This window comes from Larus michahellis, chromosome 1, assembly GCF_964199755.1.
Source record: "Larus michahellis chromosome 1, bLarMic1.1, whole genome shotgun sequence".
NCBI classification, from domain to species: domain Eukaryota; kingdom Metazoa; phylum Chordata; class Aves; order Charadriiformes; family Laridae; genus Larus; species Larus michahellis.
The window spans coordinates 36,642,336-36,666,421 of NC_133896.1; the positions used below are offsets into that span (position 1 = coordinate 36,642,336).

The 24,086-nt window shown below is 36.9% G+C and overlaps 1 protein-coding gene across 2 annotated transcripts in view; it reads left to right on the forward strand.

Annotated features, from left to right (window-relative positions):
* MON2 (MON2 homolog, regulator of endosome-to-Golgi trafficking) overlaps positions 1–23,589 on the forward strand; it is a 74,603-nt gene extending 51,014 nt beyond the window's left edge. Inside the window, exons 26-35 of one of the 2 annotated variants that reach the window (XM_074571643.1) lie at positions 317–945; positions 5,649–5,792; positions 6,338–6,355; positions 6,623–6,751; positions 7,974–8,164; positions 16,784–16,844; positions 18,167–18,290; positions 19,081–19,288; positions 20,124–20,206; positions 22,090–23,589. In XM_074571643.1, the coding sequence (XP_074427744.1) occupies positions 317–945; positions 5,649–5,792; positions 6,338–6,355; positions 6,623–6,751; positions 7,974–8,164; positions 16,784–16,844; positions 18,167–18,290; positions 19,081–19,288; positions 20,124–20,206; positions 22,090–22,253 (1,751 nt within the window). In that variant the 3' untranslated portion in view covers positions 22,254–23,589. The remainder of the gene's footprint in view (positions 1–316; positions 946–5,648; positions 5,793–6,337; positions 6,356–6,622; positions 6,752–7,973; positions 8,165–16,783; positions 16,845–18,166; positions 18,291–19,080; positions 19,289–20,123; positions 20,207–22,089) is intronic. The other variant, XM_074571668.1, reaches the window with a different exon arrangement.
* Positions 23,590–24,086: the final 497 nt, after the last annotated feature.

Below are 24,086 nucleotides of genomic sequence, written 5' to 3' on the forward strand. Positions count from 1 at the left end.
TCCTGAATTAAAAAAACCATATTTTTCTGGCATGGGATGTGGTATGTGATTTTTCGGTAGCAAATTTGACATAAACATAGATATATTGTTTCATTCTTCATATTTGTGTGTTTCTGTGTCACATGCATTCTTTCTGGTTATGGTTGAACTGATGTATTCTGAAAGTCATTCAAGCCGTCACCTAACCTCATGAAATTTCTCTGTATTAAGAGTAACAAGCACATGAACAGCCTTTTTGAGACGTTGACTGTTTTTTTTTTCTTTCTCTCTCTCCCCCGCCCTTTTTTTTTTTTTTTTTTTTTTTTTTTTTAAATAGGAGACTTTTCCCAAGCCTGGGATGTTCTTCTTGATCATATCCAGTCAGCAGCACTCAGCAAAAATAATGAAGTTTCCTTGGCTGCTCTGAAAAGCTTCCAGGAGATCTTACAAATTGTTTCTCCTGTCCGAGAGTCGGAGAAGCCTGATACACCACCTGCCATCAATGTTTCTGTACCTGTGGTGGTAGGGACAACAACTGCCACTAGTCTTGGCAGATCATTCATGAGGACTGACTCCATAGGAGAAAGACTAGGAAGATACAATGGATCTGAACCACCTGTAATAACAGACGAGATTGAAGATTTGAATCTTTGGTGGGCAGCCTGGAACAGCTGGTATAGGATTGGTTCAGAAAGTACAAGACCTCCAATTACTTGTGATAAATTGACTTTCATTCCCAGCCAGCCTTTTCTTACAGCTTTAATTCAAATATTCCCGGCTCTTTACCAACACATCAAAACTGGTTTCAGCATGGATGATCTCCAAAAGCTGGGTGTCATTTTGCACGGTGCTGTTTCAGTTCCAATCAGTTCTGATGCTTCCCCTTTCATCCTTCCATCTTACACTGAAGCAGTTTTGACAAGTTTACAGGAAGCGGTGCTTACAGCTTTAGATGTTTTACAAAAGGTAATAATGTGACTTCAAATGCGCAGTGAAAGGTAAACTACGCTGTGTCTTAATTCTTCTCAGAACTCTAGTGGGGTGATTTAAACATGAATCTTTAAATTATTTGTAATTGCACAGTGTACTGGATTAGAACAACCTAATCTCCATTCCTAGTGCAACCCCAGTGCTCTGCATTGAAAGGAATGGTGTAATCTTTATGAAATGCACTTTTGCTTGATTGCCGAAATACCTTAAGTGTTGTGCTGTGTTTGTAGCCATTTCTTGTCTATCTAATATTTAAATATTGTACCGTTATGAAGGTCTGTACATGGAGTCGAGGGAACAGTCCCACAAAGAGTATTCTTCATGTTGCCCAGTTACTGCCATAAATTCTACAAGAATAGTTATCATGAGAACTTTGAGTTCATCCAAAACAAAATATAAAAAGGTCTCTGGCAGACCGCCTACCTTCTTGCCTCTTGTTAATCAGCTTTTTAAGGAAAATGCTGCATCTCTGCTTAAGGAATTCTTACTACAGAATTCATCCTCAAAGAGCACCCTTCATGCAAGTGAATCTGTAAAGAACAAATTAGGGCTTCCTTTTTCTGGATAGTTAAAAAAAGTATTGCTTCTTTCTTACTGGAGTTGTAAAATACCTCCTTGCAAAATACGTTGTTCATTCAGAAAACTTGCTTAGTCAAAAGAAGCAAGGTTGATAATGCACGAGAGCATGCATTTATATTATGCACTACTATATTATGACTACTTTGCTTAACTATGTGGTCATACCTCCCCCCCAGCCCCTGACAGGATCCTGCCCCATTTGGCTCATAGAACACGTGGTGCCTACTAAATGAGCAGCAGTTCGGTATCTTGTTTTCTTTTTGCTTAGTGTGGATTGACTTATCCCATGCTTACTTAAACCTTACAGGCAAGGCAAAATCATTATCTTGCAGCCATTCCTTTAGTTTTTGGGTTTAACAAGTACTCATGAATATTTTTTGAGAACAGAGGTATAAGATTAGAAGTTGGTATTAAATCTCAGTTTTGTATGTGGGGATATAAATAACGTGAAGTTTTAACACCAGTCAGATCCACTAAATTTTCATCCTTTTCTAATCAAGCTTGACCCCTTTTGTACCCTTCCCTTTCCAGCAGCTCAGCTCTGCCCAAGTCCTGTTTTCGCTACTTAATGACTTCATATTATGTCAGATTTTTCTGTTTCTTTGCTGGTCTCCTTATCCCAGATGTTCTTGGTTCCCAAAGGCTGCAGACATTAGCGCTTTGCAAAGAAGGGGTTACCAGAGTTTTTAACATGAGGAAAAACTGCACATTTTTTAATACGCTTATTCTTGTCAAGATGTTAAACTGTTTTAGCTGAAGTTTTCTAAACAATAACAGAAGCAATAACTCCCTATGAGAAACAGAGACATCTCCCTGTCCCCTCTCCCAGTCGAAATGGTTAGCACGTCAGTTACAAGCCTTTCCAAAACCAGACTTACACAGGAAGGTACCTCAATTTATACAGTACCTCCTACCCCATCCGTAGTTATATTACTAACAGTACAGCACTGAAATCACTAAAAAAAATAAGTTAAAGTATATTTGGACATCAGTAAGTTCTGTGGAGTCACATGATTGCTCCCCTTGGCTCTGTAGCACAGTACAATTCACATGACAAGGCAGCCAGCCAGTGCTGATGTGGAGCAAAGGCCATCCGACAGATGGTTTTGCTGGAGGCCACAGTATCTTCTTCCTCGGTTGAAATGAATTCATACTCTTGGGAGTACACACAGAAGCTAATGGAACAGTTAAAGATGAGTGTGTAAATATTTGCCACCTCCTTTGAAGAAACAAAACGTTTCTTGCATGTTTGCATATGGGATCAGATTAAGTTTTGTTCTTTGCTGATACAGGAAGATTTGGGTCAGTTGTGACTTTCTAGGAAGTTCTGGAACAACTACGCAGTTGGAATAGCATGAAAAAAACCTGACATTTTTAAGACTGAGCCCCTGACTGGTTTAATAAAGAGATTTTATGATGTGATTGCCCTAGCAAAGGACATTGCAACTCAGGAACGTAGGACTGGAAGGGATCTTTGGTTCTCCTTTCAGTTTGTTTTGTTCTTCGTTTTCTTTTTATTTCTCATTTGAACATGTTTACTAGTCTTTCATTGCTGTACTTGCCTGCTTCATCACTGTAGCTCAGCTACAGGTTGTACTGAAGCCCAAATTTTCTGATTATTCTCAGTTCCTCCCTACATTCACTTTAGGTCAACTCATCAGACAGAGGACCACGGATACATACTTGGGGATCAGATACATTTGAATTCTGCCCTCTGCAGGCAGTATGGATGCAAACCTCATGAGCTATGAGTGTGGTAAACTCAAGGCTGTATTTACATATACCAATGGTAGAGACTTGCTATGGAGAGCTGTAAAAAAGGCCCAGTAGTCCATGACGGTAACTGCACTGGGAATTGTTAGATAAGTCTAAGCTATTAAAAAATTTGAAGGTTAGTACCAGAATGCTTTAAAGCAGAAATTTCTGAAACTAAAGTACTGCCTCAATTTTTACAACAAATGATGATCTGCAGAGTACTTGATTTTAGGGTTGGTTTGTGTTTTTGTGTTTTGTTGTTGCCTGACCATTACTTCTTGATTTATACATGTCTCTTAAGTATGTAAATATTTGCACTTAATGCAGTAAATAGTACTCTCTTTTATAAGCAGTTCTTGAAGATACTTTCAACGTCCTTTGTCACACACTTTGCTAGGCTATTTTTGAGTTTTTCAGGTGCTTAGATAAAAGTTACCTGGTGTCAGTCAGAAGCATAAACCTAATTGAAAAGCAATTCTAGTTAGATGAATTTTCAAAACTAAGTGACCTAATTCTCCTTTTTTTTAAAATATTATATAGATAATTTTTAGAGTTGAAAATATCCCAGTAGACCAGATAGGAAATGCTTCTATTTGTAAAATAAAAATTTTACAAGAGTTTCATAAAATATTAAGAAGAAGCTACTCTATGCATAAACTTCAAATAGGAAGTAGTTACTGCTTTTGCTCAGCAATACAGAAAAAGTAGCATCTGAAATTATTTGCTACCGATTGTGAAATGAATAATAATAGTAATAGTAATAATCATCATCATCTAACAATGTGGAATGAACAGCAAACGTATTTTGAAGTTTTGCTATTATAGATGTTAAGATAGTCTTCTGTGGGTAAAGTAAGTTGTGTCAGTGCAAGTAAGTTGCATCTATACAAAAATCATCCAGGGGTTTGTGGATGCTGTCTTTTCCTTTCTAATACATTTACTGGTATATAAAATCATTTTTATACCTTTCCTAATAGGTATGTAGTCTTGCATTAACCTGTTAAAATTTAGTGCAGTGACATCAGTGCAGCAGTGTGTTAGTTGAAATTGTTTTACAGCATGTTGAATGCTTTTATATCAGCAATTTAACCTTTTAGCCTTCTGCCACACAGGTGAGTATCTAGCATCAAAGCATCTTTTTCAGAGTTCAGTACAGTTTTGAACTCAAGCACCAGCAAAGCAGTGTGGCTTTTAGGAGTGCTGCGCTGTGTTCCTAATGCTGATTAAGCTTTTTGAGCATTAGACACGTGTTTTGAATTGCAGGAGGCTGAGGAAAAGGGAAAGACCATTGATGATTGATGGAGTGCTCTGCTGCAGGTTGTAGATCAGCTGAAGGTGCAGCTAGGTCTTAGGGTGGTCTAGTGATGACAGTGCCTGTAGCCCCTCTTGGCTTGCTCCCTCCCGTGGCTGGGGACTCAAGATATTTCCTAGCCCATCGACTGCCACAGCTCGTGACACAGCCCCAGCATGGAGGCTGCACTCGAAGAGCTTCGGAGCTGTTGGCACCTTGAGTGAGTTCAGCCACAACTTGTCATGGATCATCTGTGGTTAATGAAAAGGGGGCTTGATTCCTCCCCAGAGGAAAAATGACAGTACAAATTCTTTTTGTGGAGCAATAAATAGACTCTTTATTCAAGCTTTGCGAGCAGAGACTTTGGGAGGAAAAGCAAGACATTTAAAATGACAGAAAATAATTGGAGTAACTTCACAGAATTATTGTATCTGGCTTTGAAAATAAATGCCCTAAGTTTGCCTTGGGATTTATATTGGAGCAGGAAATCATTAGCCTATGACAACATGATATTTCATTGACATCTTCTAAGTATACCCTTCCTGAAATGTTTCCCATTTTAAAGCAAGATTGTGAGTTTCAGCGATACCAAAATCATATCATATTCTTATTTTATTTATGTTCCTTTCTGTAAGATACAATTTTAACTACTTATGAAAACCATGTATGAATTACTTCTGAGATTTAAATGTTCCTTGAAGTAGAACTTAAAGAAGATGTGGCTGAGATCAACAGACCTATGTAAGACTTAAATTTTGCTGTCATGTCAAAGCAGAGTTTGTAAAGAAAAGATATCTTTTATTGGATGAGACGAGATAGCTGTGTTTACTAAACTATATATGCCCAGGTATCTTGCCACTTAATTTACTTTAATAAAATAACAAAACTTACTTTCCTTAAACCGTTCAACCTATACACCGTCTTTTATACAGCATGACTCTTGCATAGTCTTATATGGGCTTTTCTCTTTAGGAGGTCCGTGTACTGATGCAGATATTTGAATGTGAAAGCTCAAGATATATATATTTTTTTATTTTATTTTATTTTGGTATAGGCTATATGTGTGGGCTCAGAAAGTATGCAGATAATGTATCCTGCAATCTTCGACCAGCTGTTGGCCTTTGTAGAATTTTCCTGCAAGCCTCCACAGTATGGACAGCTGGAAACAAAGCACATTGCAAATGCAAAGTATAATCAGGTAATTAACTAGAAATCTCACTTGTTTCACTTGGCTGGTGAACCCAATTCAGCTTCAGATATAGGTTGTTTAGCAAGATGCATTTATTCCATCTGTAAAAACTTCACTGTGCATGTTGTGTAGTAAGTTAATTTATTCGCATTTTTTTACATGCTTTTGTTATCTTCGTTTGCTGCCTTTGAATTCTACTTTGCTTTTATACATTGTATTCCTCCGTGTAGGAAAGGTCTTGCCTGGACACCAGACATAGTGAATGTGTCTGAATTTGTCCAGTGAATTAATCTAAAATAACTTGTCCTACACATCATACTACCAAATCTAATAGGAAGACACAATAATTTTGAATGGAGAAAATTCCCTCAAGCTGCAAATTTTTGAATTGCACGTGCTGTAGAGAAGTGGGACATGTTCAATAATTTTTATCTGTGTACTCTGCTGTTCACTACGCATGAGCATCTGATTCAGTGTAATCGAAGAGGTAACTATTATATATGTATTAATTCTTCTTATTCTATTTGTCCTGCAACACAATGGAATCACACTAGATACAACTATTTGCACCGGTGAGTTAAATTTCCTTAAAGATTGTCCTAATGTAGTTGTCTTGCCTAGAATGCAACATTTCTTCTACTTAAATGTACTTTACTTCAAAGTAGAGTACATTTTCTTAGTCAGACTATGTTGTATTTGCAGTTTTATTGCTTGGACCATATTCTTAGCAAACCTTGCATGCATTAAACTGAGAGTTCAATGCAAAACATACATTTTTCTGTTCCTTAATTAAGACATCTTCACGTATAGTTCAGTAATTTACTGATTTCTTTTCCTAGGCGGAATGGGTAGCGTTGAATTATGTACCATTTGCCGAGAGATCATTAGAAGTTGTTGTGGACTTATACCAAAAGACAGCTTGCCATAAAGCTGTGGTAACGGAGAAGGTTCTTCAGAACATCATTAAGGTAAAAGTTTGTCCTGCAGATGCTCTGAATGTAATTAACTTCTATTGAAAATTATGAGTTTTATTTTGAGCTAGTGTTAATAAACACTTTCTGGGAAGCTTAAAGCTTTAGTAAACAAATTGATATTTTATGAAGATGAGCAGCAGGTAGTAATTTCTTTTGAAGCTGCAAGGCTATTGATTACGCCATATGCATTGTTCTTTAGCTGGATAAATGTCAGCATCAGTATGTCAGTGTTGAGATAAAAATTAACAAATTTGTTAGGCCGCAAAATATTAATCTTTGAAAGTACTGTGCACCTGAATCTGGTGAGCAGGTCTCTTAGTAAATATCGCATGGAAGGCTGAAGACTGATATTCTGTAGACTGGCATATATACTCTGGGGACCTCTGCTCTAGCTATTACTTTTGATTTGCTTTTAATGACTTTGCGTGTCATTGATGTAACTATGAAATGTTAAAAGGTGCACAAATGTGCTTTAAGGTGAAATTGCCAAACTCTTAACTTCTTTTTGACCTTGTTTCCATTTTAGCAAATAATTTTGATAAATAATAGAAATAGTAGTAAATGTCTGGAAAAAAATGTATGCAACCTACGTTGGTTTGTAATGACTTGGCTCACATCAGCTTGTTTCTGTATAGAAATTTAGAAACCTGGATGCGTTTAAAATAGTTATGTGGTATTATTTGGAATCTGTTTTGAATTAAGTATTTGTATTTCAAAGTTAATGCAGTTCAGCAGTTCAACTGTTGCATGTTAAGAAAAGTTTAAATTTTGTGAGGCTTTTTTTCTTCACTGTGGAAGCACTTGGGATAGCTTTCTAGGAACAGAACTAAACTCTCCAGGATACACTCATGATAACAAACTGCTTGCAATCTGTTAGATGTTAGGCAAGCCCGTTTGTCAGGCTTCACAGAAATGGTGTATGGCAATGCAGAAAATGAAAATTAGTATGTAGTTTCATAGTTTAATCGATAATGGATCAACTCTGACTTCTAACCTTGTACTTGGCAAGACCTATGCGTTAGCCAGCTGGTATGTGGTAAATCATCTTTATAATTATATTTTTAAAAGAGCACCTCATATACCAGCAGAAAAGGTAGGGATGTATAATGTGTACTATCACCTATGACAGTGTCTGCTAAGATATTCTTCAAAAACCTGTCCTATTCTTAGATTGGTCTGAGCAACTCTAAATTTTGTTTTAACTTTCATTTTGCAGACGCTAAGAATACCTCTTAGTCTGAAATATTCCTGTCCTTCTGAAAGCACATGGAAGCTAGCTGTTTCCTCTCTTCTCAAAGTTCTCTCTATCGGACTACCTGTTGCAAGGCAGCATGCATCTTCTGGAAAATTCGACAGTATGTGGCCAGAGCTAGCAAATACTTTTGAAGATTTCTTATTCACCAAAAGGTAAACACAGTTTCCTCTTTTCTTTTTTTTTTTTTTTTTAAACTGGAAATGTTTTTAAACTGGAAAATATCTGTAATTTCTTCAGTAAATGTGTGAGTAGAATTCAGTAAAAATAGCCTTATCTTTAGCGATATTTGATATCTGAAAATTATTTTAATGAATGAAAGAAAAAAGGTAGTCAGTCTGTCTACTTCAAAAAAAAGTATACTTTTAGAAAGCAGTAGAAAAAACTTCATTTAAAAGGTGAAATGTCAGAGCAGAAAAGAGCTTGACTGACCTCTGAATACAATGCATAGCCTCCCTGACCAGGCCAAGGAATTCTGTATGGGCTCCCTGCGATGTTTACTATAGATTTGATCAAGAGTTACTGATGAGTACTCAATTTGTTCCTTTTTTCACTTTGAACAGAATTGCAATAATATTTTTTTAGTTAAGGTGAACAACATTTAACTGTATGTATTTCTCTTGAGTTTCATCTTGAAGTATTACATTTAATATGAATTTTGGAAAATTGTTTCTTATATTGCTGTTCACTTGAAGCCCATAGTTATCTTGCATTTGTTTCTACCCAAGATAAATGACTGCATCTTAATAATTACCCATGCTTTATTTATAATACTTTGTGAAAAGTGTAGCTAAATAGTCAGATTTATAGCTAGAGAGACAGGCTGATGTGTAAGTACGTGCATAACCTCTCAAGAATGGAACACTGTAGATGTGGGCAGGTTGAGAAAATCCAGAATTGGAGAATAATAGTGAATAGAGACTTAGACAATCTGATCTATTAGTTTGTTCAACCAAAAGAACGTATCATTAGGAAGACATGATAAATCTTCAGAATATGCTAAAAGATTGCTCCAGAGAAGAATTTTTATTGTCCCTTGAGAATGCGTAAAAAATGGATTTCAGTACAGCAAAGATTATTTAGGTTAGACATTAAGGAAACCTTTTACAGTAAGGAAGTTTAGGTATTGTAGAAGATTGTTTAGGGAGCGGTATGGTGTTTCCATCCTCTGTGAACTTCTGTGGGTAAGCATCTTTTAGGAGTAGTTTAAGTGTATCTAATAGTGTCTCAGATTAAAGGACAATGTGGAATATGAAAAATTTAATTCCCTGATTTTCTGTCTCTATGCTGATTTCAGTAGCAAATTAATCAACTTTTTAGTAAAAACAGTTGGGTTCTTCTGTATCTAACACAAATATGCTGTGTATTTGTGTGTGTGTAGTTTTCAAACACACAAAAATCAGCAACGAAACACAGCTGCATTTACTAAAGATGAATAAATAGCAGCTTGCCCAAAACAGACAAAAAATAAATACCAATGAAACTCAATTTTAGGGACACATCCGTTAGTGAAAATGTTTGTAATAATGAATGGTTTTGGAATTTCATCAATAGGGTTACATGAATGAAAAAAATCTTTCTTTTGTTTTTGCATTTACTTCAAAAAATATTATTAAATAGGAGAACATTAAAATAATAAAAGTCATCAAGACTACATAAAAGACACGTTAATCATCCAAGTTTTTGTTTTGATGCTTCAGTGTTTCTTTAATTTAAAATAATCTTTGCAGTATCTTGCTTGGTTTTTGTTTTGAGCTGTGGTTAGTAGTCCTGCTTCCATTCTGAGATGGGCAGTCCAGATCAGTTAACACTCTATAATCAGTACCATTGTTGGGTTTACAAAATTAAAATGAAGATTTCTCAGGTTATTGTAGAAGAATGTATATTCACTTAGAAGTTAGTTTGGGTAATACATACTACTATTTGTTGTAAATGACCTAAATATCTGCAAAACAGATGAAACAAATCCATTTTGCATGTTTTTAGCTGACCCACACTGGCACTGCTACGGTTTTGGTGTATTAATCATTCATAAATCCAGGGTAGTAAGATTATCACATATCTTCGATGTAATTCAAGATAATCCACTACCATCTGCATGACCTTTTTGGCCAAATATGTTGTCTGTTCTTCTTAATTTACAGTGAGTGATTTATACATTTTTGAAAGTTGTTCCAACCACAGAAATTCCATCTTAACATGTTGCTTGCTAGAAACAGTCACTGTTGGCATTAATTCTAATAGCTTTTGCCAGCTGTCATACATGGGTGAATATCCTCTGGAGGTAAAGGAAAAATAGTACTTTTGTGAATATTTATGATGCCCCTAAGTCTTAAGATGCGCTTAAGTCTTGTTTTGCCTCTTAAGAGACTAGAGTGTATTCTATAATTTTACATACAAAATGTGTTTTAGGGATCAGCATTTTCATCAGAATTAAAGATGTTCTCAGAGAAGTTATATGAAAACTTTTCTGTTCTCTCATTTAGAAGCTTTAAGGTTCAAAAGAATTTAAAATATTAAAAATAGGCTGGTGGTTTATAGACCCATATGGCTACAGCAAGATTATTTGGCCTGTTATAATTAATAATGGCCGTTATCGTTATTCTTTCCTGGCTCATTAGGAGTAGGTGATTTTTTGCTTACACAGTTGTACGTTGTGTGGCTACTGACCGTCTGGTTTGGGGTTGTGGGGGATAGCAGTTTATCTTCGCAAGTGCGTGGTTCTTCTGCTTACAGTTAGAGCCCTATCCCTTCGTAGCTTTAGGACAGAGAGCCTTTCTGTTCCCTCTGGTTCCCAGAGGCCTGTCCCACAAGGCCTGAGCCTTGTGGTCCTAAAAAAAAGTTAAAGCTAAGAAGGGAGTACGTCTGCCTGATGCCAGTAGTCAGGACAATTAGTAATAGCAGTCATTTCTTCTTTTCTTCATCCTTTTCCCTCCTCCTCCCCACAATGCACCTGAAGTGTGCCCCTCTCACTGTGATGCAAGGAGGGCTCTAGAGATAGCTGTGGAAGTTCCCCACGGTGAGGTAATTCTCTTCTCGTTTCCTTTGGTTAAGTCCTTCTGCACTTCTGTGCAAGATGCTGTGAAACCAGCCTTGGCAAATAAGGCAACCTGTCCCTTTTGCGTTAACGTTTTCTGAATTGTGTCTTTTAGTGGATTGTAATTGCAGCATAGTCAGTCTCTTATATTTGTAGTTCTTCTATTCTAAGTAAATCGAATTCAGAATTTTCAAATTTACTATGTTCTTCCATTTTTCTTTTCTCTTTGTTATAGTTCTAGTAGAAAATACATGTTAATCATAGTGGTGTCTTATTCCAGAGTAATTTGGGAGAATTCATTCACTGTTTTGAAAGTAACAGCTAAAATTTATCACAGACTTGAGGTGCACGTCAACCTCCAGATTACAGGGGAAGGCAATGGAAACGTGCTTTTATTTCCAGCTGTCCATGTTGGTCCTTTATTTTTGACCAGCTAGGTGGTATAAAAACTGTTTTTCAGTGTGTTCCCTGATTTATTTATATTAACAACGAGTTGTGTCTTCTAAAACTCCTGGTAGTACTTGGATATTTGTCCATATCACCAAAATCAATTGATCAAGCCACAGATGAGAAGATGAGAGCACCCTTTGCTCTTAGTTAGATTTAGTGACTTGTAAACTTGACTTGGTGTTAGTGACCCTGCTGGCCATAACTGTGGCTTACTGCGGCTGTGAGTCAGTCATCCCTGGTGGCTTTCCAATGTGCAAATATGCCATGCAGGACAGGGGGCTTATTAAGTCAGGTGCAGAAGCATACAAGTCTGGCTGCGCTGCTGAAGACCAGCATGGATTTGAAAAGGCTCTGGAGCGCAAAGAATTTGGAAAATGCAATTCAGAGATACCCCGAGAGGCTATTGGTGAGACAGAGTAACAGCATTACTGCATTATCTGGATTTTTACCATTATCCAACGTGTCACCCCTTGTGACAGGAATACAGTTAGATCTATTCAGTTAGACTTGAATGAGGTTAAAACTGAAAATTGACTTTCTTATGCCAGCATTCTGTAATTTTTCCTAAGCGCTCTGCTTCAAGGAAACAGAAATGTTTTATCACAAAGAAATTTACTTTTCTTCCTTCACTCCTGATACCTTTTCATACTCCACAATTTTTGCTATTTAATGTTCTACATGTTCCATGCTATTATCTGTCCAGGCTTCATGCAAAGCTAGGTAAATATCTTCCTTTTGTATCTGCTCTTCAAACCTTTATTCTTCAAAGCTGACTTAGCACTGCTGGGATGGTTCTAAATATGAAACATCTGCATCTCTGTAAAACTCGATAATGTCTTAATTGCAGTCAGGCGTCCTAGTAACACTGCATAACAGATTTGGCTAGTTTTTCCCGTTAGCTTTGTTCGTTAAAATACTGTCTCATTTTCATATGTACATTCTCCAAGTCTCTACCTGTCCGAGAATAGAGTGGAAGGATAAAACTCTTCCTATTCCACTGATGGTCTGAATTTTTAATCAACGTTTTAAACTTTTTTCTAGTCTAACTCATAATTCTTCTAATCACTGTGGTCCTAGAAGTTGCATGTGTAGGTAGCCTAATATTGCTTCCAGCAGTGAAACTGAGTTGGCGTTGGTTAGGCAAGAGGTCACTGTGGTTAGAAGAACCCTTAAATTAACAGCTCTGTGAATCTCTGTGTTTAAAATAGCAAACCTCCCCTGCATGGTCTTGCCTCTGTCTTTTGGACAGGAACAGGATTTCAAGCCAGCTGTGGGGCTGAATGAGAGGATCGTTGATGTTTCAAAAGTACAAAGCGCAGCAGAAATGGTCTCTGCAGCTTTGTACATCAAGAAATTTGAAATATAGCCAAAAAACCCAGGTAAATGAAAAAAGAAAATGTTACTGTCATAGAGAATTAACAGCTTCCAAGCAATAAGTTTCAGCTGTTCATTCTTGTTTTTTTTTTTTTTTTTAAAAAAAGCAAGCTACAGCTGAGGAGGCTCAATAATCTTGATTTTTATTATAAATCAAAATGACATTTAAGAATTAATACATTTCATGTAACTTAATTTACACAAAATTGTCTTCTAGTAAGAGGCTGGTCTGTTTATTATTTCATATAATTCTTCTTTCCCAGAGGCTTTCATGGAAACATGTCAAGCCATTATACAAAATAAAATCCAACAAATGTGTGTGTATATATAATTTCCTAGAGCAGAAGCCTGCGCTCACACGAGGGAATTAAATCAATACTCTCCCAAAAAGATGCTTCAGAGCAGAGTGCTGCTGTGCGCAGCAGGACTCTGGGTAGCTGTTTGCTCTTTGTTGTTACGCTCTAAAGCCCTCCCTGGATGGGGGGCAGCGACTGGGGGCTTGGTACCCAGGAAAGCCTGCACAGAGCAACAGTCAACATCACCCTGCCTCTGGTCTTCCCTGGATCTCGACCCTTCCACTACACTTCAGCTGTATTGCATGAGAGCAGCAAAACTTTTGGCTCCTGGATAGATGTGTCATATAGACACCTTACAAAAATCTATTTACCTGGGAGTAATTTGCTACATGGACAAGTATGTAGCATAACGTGTAGCCTATCTGGCAGATTAGATGTAGATGACTGGACAGAAAGGTCTTAACACCTCCTTAAAGTAAAGCTTAGTTCAGAAAGTCAGTCATTCATTAATTAGGAAGCGTCAGAACGAAAGCATCCTGTGTATTTCAACGTGGCCTGCATTTGTATGGATCATAATACTATTACAATTACTATTTAAAGGTACTTTATGTGTTACAAAAGGTACCGACTGAACAGCTACTTAATATTTCATTTTATTCTTTGTTTTCAACATGTAACTCCAAACTTGCTGACTGCCTAACACACAATCCAATAACAAATACAGTACTTCGTGTTTTCATCTTTGCTTTTTTTCTAGTCATACGTGTAACACTTGAGTGTTTCACAGACAGCGGTGAAATTGTCCACGTGAAGTCCCTTTGAGGAAGGGAGATCTATTTATTTTTCAAGCAGGAACATTGGTACATACTGTCATAATTGTCAAAAACGAAAATTAGCTGTAGGAAAAAAATGAAAATTAGCAGACTGAACTTCAGGTGTGTCATGCTAAGCACCCAGAAGATGGGGGGAAAAAAGCCTATCTTGGAAAAATCTTATTTGACTTGGTCAGCATCATATAGGAGCACTGGGAGGGGGGTGGGGGGAAGAACCCAAACCTGTTAGCTAAAATAACTGGATTTGAGTGAGAATTAGAAGCCTCCAAAGTTCTTAAAGCTTTCGTTAAACTTGCCAGTGGGATGGAGAAGACAGGCCCAGAGGAGTGCCCTTATGAGGACAAGGCTGGCACAGGTCCACAACCGTGTGTTTGGCAGCTGCCTTGCCAGCGTGCACGTGCTTAGCTCACCCACCATGTCTGGTGTTTCCTGGGGAGGGACAGGGGGTGGAGGAAGAGCCCCCCCCCCACTCCTGGGGGCTGGGGAGGGACCTTGGAAATAGGCCAGAGGATGCTGGTCTGCTCATCACTGCAATACTGCACCGATTCCTCTGCTCACGGAACAGCTTGGGTCTTTGTTCAGTCCAGAGCTCTCTTTTTCCTTGCGTCTGCCTCTTCTGCCATAAATTAGGCAGGGAATGTTGTGGCAGATTGACCCTATCATTTTCCTTCCTTCTCAGTAGTGACCATCCTGTGTGCTTAATCAGATGGTTTAAAAAAATAAAAAAATCATCATCTAATTTAAGATGCATTGTAACATGCAAGCATACACAATAGCAGCAAGTTGAAGTAGAACAGGCAATCTTAATTCCAGTATTTCTAACTGTTCCTTTCAAGTGGTCATATTTCCATACTGTTCCTCAGCTTGAAGATGTTACATAGTTATTTTAAAAAGACAAAAAGTAAGATTATAGGAAAAGGAGAGAATTCAATATATGAAATTATATTGACCTTACGTAGAGCCTTGTCTCTCATTTTTGTTGTTAATGCTACCAGTTACTCCATTAGCTCTAGTAACATACCACCTTCAGTGCAAATCAGGTGCTATGGAGAAACTGAACCCACAATCCATCAGGTTTTGCAACCATCTTTAAACTCCAAAGAGACATAAGCATGAGGATTCCGACTTCTGCTCTATGTCAGGAAAACGAGAACGGCGTAACTAGGTCAGAACAGACATATACCTAGACCTGTGTGCTGTTTCTGTTGGATTTATTATTAAAGAAGAGTGCAAGGTTGGCCACATAGTGGTATTTTCATGACATTTTCAGCCTCCCAATTTACGCAGCACAGAAAATTCTTGTACCACAAGTTGTCACTGGCTCATAATGGGTTTTTCTTCTAACAGTTTTGCTAACTGTATGTTGAATCTGCGTAGATTTTAGCAGGCAATCCTATGATTATGGGATTATAAGCAAGATATTTCAGAGTTTATCTATTGTGTGAAATACCTTCTTTGGTGTTTGTTTGGTTTTTTTATCTCCACTAACCCCCCCTCCTCCCAAGTGCAGTAGAAGAAGATCTGTAAAGCAAAAGAGTTCATGGTGAGGACCCAACACCTGCAGAAAGCTCACTTGAGCTGTTTTATTTCAGAGTTGCTCTAGTCTGGCTTCCTGTCATGCAAGCATCTACAAGAGCTTGGGGTACTTTTTTTGGTTTAGTTTCATTGAAAATTAATCCAGTTCTATGCACTATAATGCCCCGGTTTATAAACAGGGATGTCTAAAAGTTTAACTTGAAAAGTCCATGTCTGATCCAAACTAAAACACTGATGCAGGCACATCAGCTGAAGTAGCTGATTGCTGTGTCTAAGTTGGAGGCCTTTACTATTTCTGTCCTGCTGAGGAACTTGGCCCAATAACTCAACAGAACCATAATCCAGCAAAGGAAAGGAATTTGAATTCACGGAATGGGTAGTCCAGAAAGTACAAGGAAGGACTCAAAAAATGAGATAAAACTTCACCAGAGAAAACTGCATGACTAATGGTTGGCATAAAATTTCCTATCAAATGATACAAGATTTCCAAATTTCCAAGGTATTCTACCTTAGAATTCTACCTAAGGTATTTCTACCTACCTAAGGTAAGGTAGGACCGTGTAAAGTATTGGCTAATTTTCATGGTTGAATCACTTTTGGACATTTCATCTGTAAATAAATGTTTATATTCAGTGGAAGACCTGCAGAAAGTTTTGAATTTCTTCAAAATTATTGTTTGTAAAATAGGTTTATCTCTTCATAAAATTCATTAAGAATAAGAATAAATACATTTTTTAAGTTATCAAGGAAAAAGACAAAGTAATGTCCCATTAATGAAAAGTGTGTTTCATGGACGTGGAAGAAAATGTAAAATTAAAATCAAGTTTTTTATAGAGGTACTGCCGAAAATGAAAGGTCTCTTGCAAAGTGAGAGAAAAAGTAAAATGTAATAAACTCTGATCCCCTGATGATACCTTCACAGACTCAGCTAAACAGATACTGTGACTTTTGCACATGTAAGACAAGAGAGATTACTTTGAGATGCATATGAAAAATGGTGTTGGTGAGGCAAGTCCTTAATCAGGTCCATCAGTTGTAACTCTTCAATTTTAGTGTTCTACTACTTTATTCCTTTGAATCATTTTCATCATGATTATTCATAAGATTTTATTCTAAAATGTTAATCAGTACCATATAATAGTACCAACTTGACGCATGTAATAAGTTTAAATGTCATGTATTTTCCCATACCTGTCTCCTTACACATGTTGTGCATTTCAAAGTGTAACATAGTGTATTTATTTTCAGTACACCACCTGATAATCTCTCAATTCAAGAATTTCAGAAGAATGAGAGTATTGATGTTGAGGTAAGGAGACTATAACGAATACACTGTTGAACATAACGAGATAGCGACATTCACAGATTGCATTTGGTCTGAAATAATTTTTTGATAAGTTACCCATTCATTATTTTTTTTGTGATACTGTTTTCTTTGTTTGAAAACAAGACAGGAAATTCACGGGCTCAGAATTTGGCTGCTTCAGAACTTGGCTGCTTCAGAATTATGCAAAAAGTAGGAAGAGGCGTGCCAAAAACTACTTCTTGTCCACTCAAGTTCAAAACAGCGTAGAGTGGCTAAACCAAAATGTGTTTCTGCTTCTAACTCATTATTTGATTCTATTTGTTATGTTATTGCCAAGTAATTACACAGGTAATTGTAAACCATGGAGGAAGCTGACAATTAAACCTAAAGTGAGCGCTTTCTGTGTTGAGGGGGGGCATTCAATCAGCAATGACATCGTTGCCCTCCAGATGTGTTCTCAATACCAAAAAGCTTGCGCATAAATGAAGAAATGAGGTCTTGTTTGTGCAGTCCAGAGGCCGCTGTAATTGTAGAAGAGATCATGTTTGGTTGGGTAAGGCCGAAGAAAATCAAGAGAAGATGATGCTTTGAATGACGAGGGACTGGTCCCCTTTCATTCCAGGACAAAGGGATGTGGCAGAGCAGGGATCAGGGGTAGAAAGGAAAAGGAGTTGGAGAGAAGACACGGCAGTACCTGTGGGTTTGGTCACCTGTCATCTCTCTGGAGTGGCAGCTGGGACACAAAGATTCCTGGATGAAAACCAGGAGTGGTTCTGTTGAGCAGAACTCTGAGATCTGATGCATTAATTCATGGAGATCTAAACCCACTTTGTTTCTGACTGGGAGCATCAAGACCATGGATAGAAAGCATTCCAGTTAAAGGGCACTGCCTTAAGCTTGTTCAGATAATTAACTCACTTGTTCTGCTTTGCAGATGTCACGTTGTAAGCATGTGATATGTGTTAATGTCATAGTGAGGATATCGAATCGGGCGGAGGGAGATTCCTAATGTTAGATCTTCTTTTTTCAAAACGATAAATTCGATTTGAAGAATATACTTCAAATGTCAGTGGAAATCTGAGCGACACCTGCTTCAGGAACTCCAACAAAAGTGAGGGGGAAAACCAGTTTATTATTTCAAGTTCAATGTTACATGCAAGACCACAATTTTTGGACATACCTGCAAATTTTAAAAGCTAGCATTGGAAGATTTTGTGAAGTTTCATTAGGCATGTCTCTTTTGTTTAATGTTTCTGTCTTCTTCATAGTAGAATTACAACTTTAATATTCAGAAAACCAATATAAATACATGTAATTTATTTTAGGTGGTGCAGCTTATCAGCACAGAGATACTGCCATATGCTAATTTTATTCCTAAGGAATTTGTTGGTCAAATAATGACTATGCTCAATAAAGGCTCAATACATTCTCAGTCATCCTCCTTTACAGGTATGGTACCTGAATGACAAAAGATACGGTGATTAAATTTGGTAGAAACTAATGAAAATGTTTAGAGTGCGTATTCTGATAAAGACTTGAGGATTCGTGGCATGCATTCAGTATAGACTTGCTTTTATAAACTGTATCTTATTTCATGGAAGTTGTTGAGCATTCCTTGCAAGTTTTTAAAAATTATTTCCTTACTTCTTAGTCAGTATCATATATAATATTGCACTTGTGTTACTTTATACTTTCTACATAGTTTGTTTTGCATTGTGCCAGCTGAAATAGTTCTAACAATAATTTCAGACAATTTAATATCCTGCTCTTAAAACCTAAATGACTTTAGGATAACTGTAAGGTGTATCTAACCAGATACCTCTTCTGCCTTTAAGAAAAAACATTTACAGTTTTTTAGGAAAGGTGAAAGAAATGGATATAAGCCACTACAGAGGAAAATATTTGGATTGTACAGTACCAAATATTAGTACTTATGATGTAGAACTGGGGTTGCTGCTGTTTTGTAATTGATTTCATATATTTTATTATTAAAGCATTGTCAAGTAGGTAACACGTTACTGGATGTGTTGCATATTTTATTTCTTGACACTATTGTAATTATTGCACAGTCACCTTTTCTTAGAATGTATTCTTAATATTTGTTCATATTACTGTTAATCTTTTTTAATACTAGAAGAGCGGTAACCTTTTTGCAAAATACAATAAACTGATTGAAATGCAATATGTGGTGTATCGGCATGCATGCTGCACAATTAAGTATGACGTTTTACTTTCGCAGAAGCCGAAATAGATATTCGAATGAGAGAGGAATTTTCTAAGGTGTGTTTTGAAACACTGCTCCAGTTTTCATTCAGTAATAAAGTCACAAGTCCTCAGGAAGGCTACATTTCTCGAATGGCACTTTCGGTGCTCTTGAAAAGATCCCAGGATGTATTGCATCGCTACATAGAAGATGAGAGATTGAGTGGCAAATGTCCTCTTCCACGGTACGTACGTTGTCTTTAGGAAGTGAAAGGTATCAGCAGTACTTTACGAGAAGAAGGCTGCATTCCAAATATCCCTCAATCATTCAAAAAATATTTTGTGTGGAGGGAGGGGTGAAATTCAAATCCAGGGAAATGTTTGTGGGGCAGACATTTTAAAGAAAATGTTGGTACCAATTTTTTTGTTGAAAAAGCTTTAAATTATGATGGTTGTATTCAGTGCTGTTACATAGACAATAGGAATGTGACTTAGTAACTAACATTTTCAGTTACTGAAACAATGTTTCTGATATCTGTAACATAATGCTTCTGAAATATGATTTCCCTGTATTTCCAGTAGAGCTGCCTGTAGTTTCTAAATTGAGAGGTGGAGAGGCTCCCTGAAAATAAGAAAAAAATACCCAAACAGCAACATTGTGAATCATTACTTAAGTAATTGTTCTTGAAACAGAAAAATTGACTAAAGTACCAGGAAATTCTTTTAAATGGGAACTTACTTAAATTTCATGTAACTTTTGAAGGTTTTGATCATGAATGAACAAAACTGATTATTTTCATGTTACAGTTAATCATGTTACATGAGTATTTTCAGATCGAGATGTGTATGCGGTTACTGTTCCCAGTATCAAATTTAAATCTATCCTAGCTGAGACAACAGCAATGATGGTGGGGAAGTTAAAGACAAATGATAACCTTAATCTTTAAATATCCTTTTTTTTTTGGTAGGTTTCATTACAGGTGTTTGCATTACATGTGTTTTTTTTTAATGTTGTGTAGGTTTCAAAGAAAACTTGAGAAAAAAATGAGTAGTTGACTGTTTGCATTTTTCCCTTTGTAGGCAACAAGTAACAGAAATCATATTTGTTTTAAAAGCTGTCAGTACTCTCATAGATTCACTTAAAAAAACTCAACCTGAAAATGGTAAGTTATTGTTGAACAACATGGTTCTAAACAAGGTAACATTATACCCACCACAAAGAGATATTTATTTTTTCCTGTAGTCGTTTTCACACAAATTTAAAAGAAAAGTGTAATCTGTAAGATTCGGTATTTTGTAATTCTCTGTGTATGTAGGTGGCAGGTAGACCAAAAAAAAGACAAAGTTTTTCCAGTATACCTAAAAGTGTAAGGTACTAAGATATATTTAATAAAAGATGCCATAAATTGAAGATTTCTATTTTATTAGATAGAGCTTGGTGTCTTCTAAAACCAACCAAACCAAAAACCTTCTATAAAATGCTAATAGGATTCTTAAATATACGTAGTCTTGCTAGATCCTTTTTCTTCTCATGATACCTTTATAGGTTGCTATGGATCATGTTCCCATCGGTGCCCTCTGCAATTAAAGGGGTGTACCAGTAAAGCACAGGGCCAGGCTGTTAGATACTGAAACTTGCGGTCTTGCTTTCCCTCCCTTTCTGCTCTAGTACCTTCTGTCCCCTGTATTCAGAAAGATGTCTTAGCTCATTGATGCCCAAGTAAATGGCTGACAGAGGTATTTAAAGGGCTGAACTAAATGGAAGACCTCAGCTTCATTTGTAATCATGTGTCCTGATCCTCCTGTAAGCTGCACCTACTGTATGCATAGAGAGTTCTCACCAGAAAACTTAGTCAGGAGTCTTAGTATTGGACTCTGCAACTCTGACAGAACTGCAGATACAAAACTTCCCTCTATCTCCCTGCTTTTGACATTATGAGGAACAGAAAAAAACCTTTTGAACCCTGAAACAAACAAACAAACCAGCCTTTCCAGAAAAACACAGGCAGGTGGGTTTTCTGAAAGAGGGGGTACCTCACTTGCAGCATCGCTGAGACGCCAGATTTATGATACTGTGGTTTCCAAGGCTGATGGCAACAGGCTGAGGGCAGAACCCTGCCAGGGTACAATAAAGCCTTTTGGCGAGCCCTGAATACAGCTGAAGCGGTGCTTTGGTGGGCTTTTCTCTGAGGGGTAGAGCAGCCAGCTCAGCTGGACTTGTTCACCACATCCCTCCTCCCGCAATGAGAGAAATTCTTCATTCACCTGGTCCATATTATGGCCGTGATTGCCAAACCTCCTGCAGACTTTCTTATGAACAGAATCACTGGACAAATTAGAGAATTGCTTTGCTCCTGCTTTTTGTAGCTTTTAATAACTTTCTTAAAGAAATAAAATTGTTAACGTTGTCTGAAATAAGGGTTTTGTTCTCTCTTGAAAATAGAACTAAACCAGAGATAAGCAAGGAAATGACATAGCAAATAAGATTCATTCTACAATGTTTAACTTCACTTGTTGGACTAACAAACTTTACCATGGATATTTTTGTGTCTCGGTCCAGTGTTTCTCCCTCTGCTTTCTATAGCTCTTGTAATCTGGAATGATGTGAAATTAGTAGAAGGCCTCATCACTGACAAATTTCCAAAAGTGAAAACTGCATCCAATTCAATTTTCTGTCAATAGCTGAGAAAAGCAGGCAGAATAGGTATGTGCGTTATGGATTTAATAAAAGTAGTATCTTCAGTTTGTCAGTTCATCATCCAGAAAACACAGCGAATGACTCGTAGAAACACAGGTGTGTAGCACCATTTTATGGATATCCCATCTGGCTTCCAGCTGCTGCTGCAAAAAAAGAGTATGGCGCTATTGCAAAAATCCTACTTCGTGTCTGAGAGCCCCGTACAGATATGCCGTAGTGTCTATATAGCACTAGGTACCTATGTTTAGGCACCTGAGTGTGTCCTTATTTATACAGGTATTGAAAAAAATCTGTTGTGAGAATTTGGACAGTAGTAAGTGATTGAATCTGTTCTTTTCTTCCTTGCAGTCGACGCTAACACATGGGCACAGGTTATTGCCTTGTACCCGACTTTAGTAGAATGTATCACCTGCTCGTCCTCGGAAGTGTGCTCTGCTCTGAAAGAGGCACTGGTTCCCTTTAAGGACTTCATGCATCCACCAGCATCCAAGGTACAGAACGGAGAGTCTTGACCCCATACAACTTTTTTTTATTATTATTTTTGAAGGAAAAAAAAGTATCCAAAAATGTTTGTTCCCGGGTGAAGTTTCTCTGAGGAAATCTCTTGTGACTAGTACTTTGGCAACCAGTGCTGACTGCCTTTTAACTGTACTAACAAGAGCTCAGCAATCGATGAATACAGGCTATATCTCAAAGGTTCCAAAGTGAGTAGCAGTGCAAACCTTTACTGAATTTACTGAATAGCTGGAATCATTTATAATCTAATGTACTTGCTACAGTATCTTGAAGTGGTGATTGAAAAGTGGGCTTATGTACAGCTTGTTGTGTATGTGTTAATGATGTAATTAAAAATATTTCAATTCAGTCAGATTTATTAGGCTGGTGTTTTGCACCCTTTTTTTGAAGTACGAATTGTACTAAAATTTTATGCAAGATGGTACTGTAACATTCCATATATCTGTAACCAGCCTTTGTAAACAAAGGGAACTGATAATACTTGTGTGTATAATAAATGGTACAGTTCTGTATAAAATAGTTGCATTTATTATTTAAATTCTTTTTAAAATATTGATAATGTTAAATGCTTGAAAATGTATTTATTATGAGTAAGTTGTATGCTTGCATTTTTACTTACAGTTTGCCTTCTAAATTGCCAGATATGCTCATTCATATCTGATTATGTTCTTAGTTTTTGCTTAATTGAATGTATCTCCTCTGTGGCCATTGGACATATAAGAAAGGGTCATATGACAAAAGATTGCAGCAAGCAGTCAGTAGTCTGCTGATCTCAAACTTCAAAGTAGTTGACCTGAAATAAGTTTGAACATGCAGAAATCCACTGTAGCACTTCAACACTACCATACCTCACTTCATAATTATTTGTTTCAAGATGTTTGTTCTACTCAACTCTATCCATTTTTGTAGTTGCAACCTTGCTTTAAAAAAAATAAATACGTATTTGAGGGTTGTTAGCCTTTTTAGACCACCTTGGCAGGTATCACAGTCTTTGAATCATGACCCAGGAAAGGTGATTTCAAATATCTGAAATACTTGGCGGTAATATTTTGTTTAGTAATTTTAAGTGCTTTGTTTTGTACTGTCTTTTCAACCCAAACAAATTGTTCTAATCTTCTAATTATAAAGTGTGTCTGATATAAAACCATGAGAATTGTATTTTTGAAGATAGTTACTCATTTAGAAGTGCAGTAGAAATTGTCATGAAGCAAATGTGAATTTGTTTCACTTTCATATAATACACAGTTGAAGCAAAACACTTTTAAGTATTGTTTTTAAAGTTTGTGACTTAGCACTTAAACTCTTATTATTAAATCATTAATTATTATTTCAGTAATGTTTCACCTGTATTCACATATTTTTAACCTGTGATGTGAAAGCACAAAGGCCAAATGAAAAAAAAAAAAAAAAAAAAAAGAGAGAGCGAGAGAGAAAAAAGACGAGACAGGTGCCTTTCTATGGAATTCAGAGCTTACTTTTAGGTTTTTGTTCCTTAAAGTCTTTTGTAGACATTAAAAGAGATTATCATGCATAAGAAATGGTATTATATCTGTTTGCTTTACATGTTCCTGGCTAGAGGGACATTGATTGGTACATGTGATAGGAGCTTCAAGTTGAAGGTGTGATGAACTGGTCAGGGTCAGAAGTGCCCTGCGTAAATGATGTTACACAAGCATAGCTTTGAGCAGCTTGCTCCCATGAGGCTCCAGTTTATGGTCCTTTTTAAAAGCTTTCTGTTCCAAAGTACAGTAAATATTAAAGAGGCTTCAAGATCTTGCACATTTCTCTGTGACCAAAGTTGCGTGGAACTTAATTGTCAAGCGTCGATA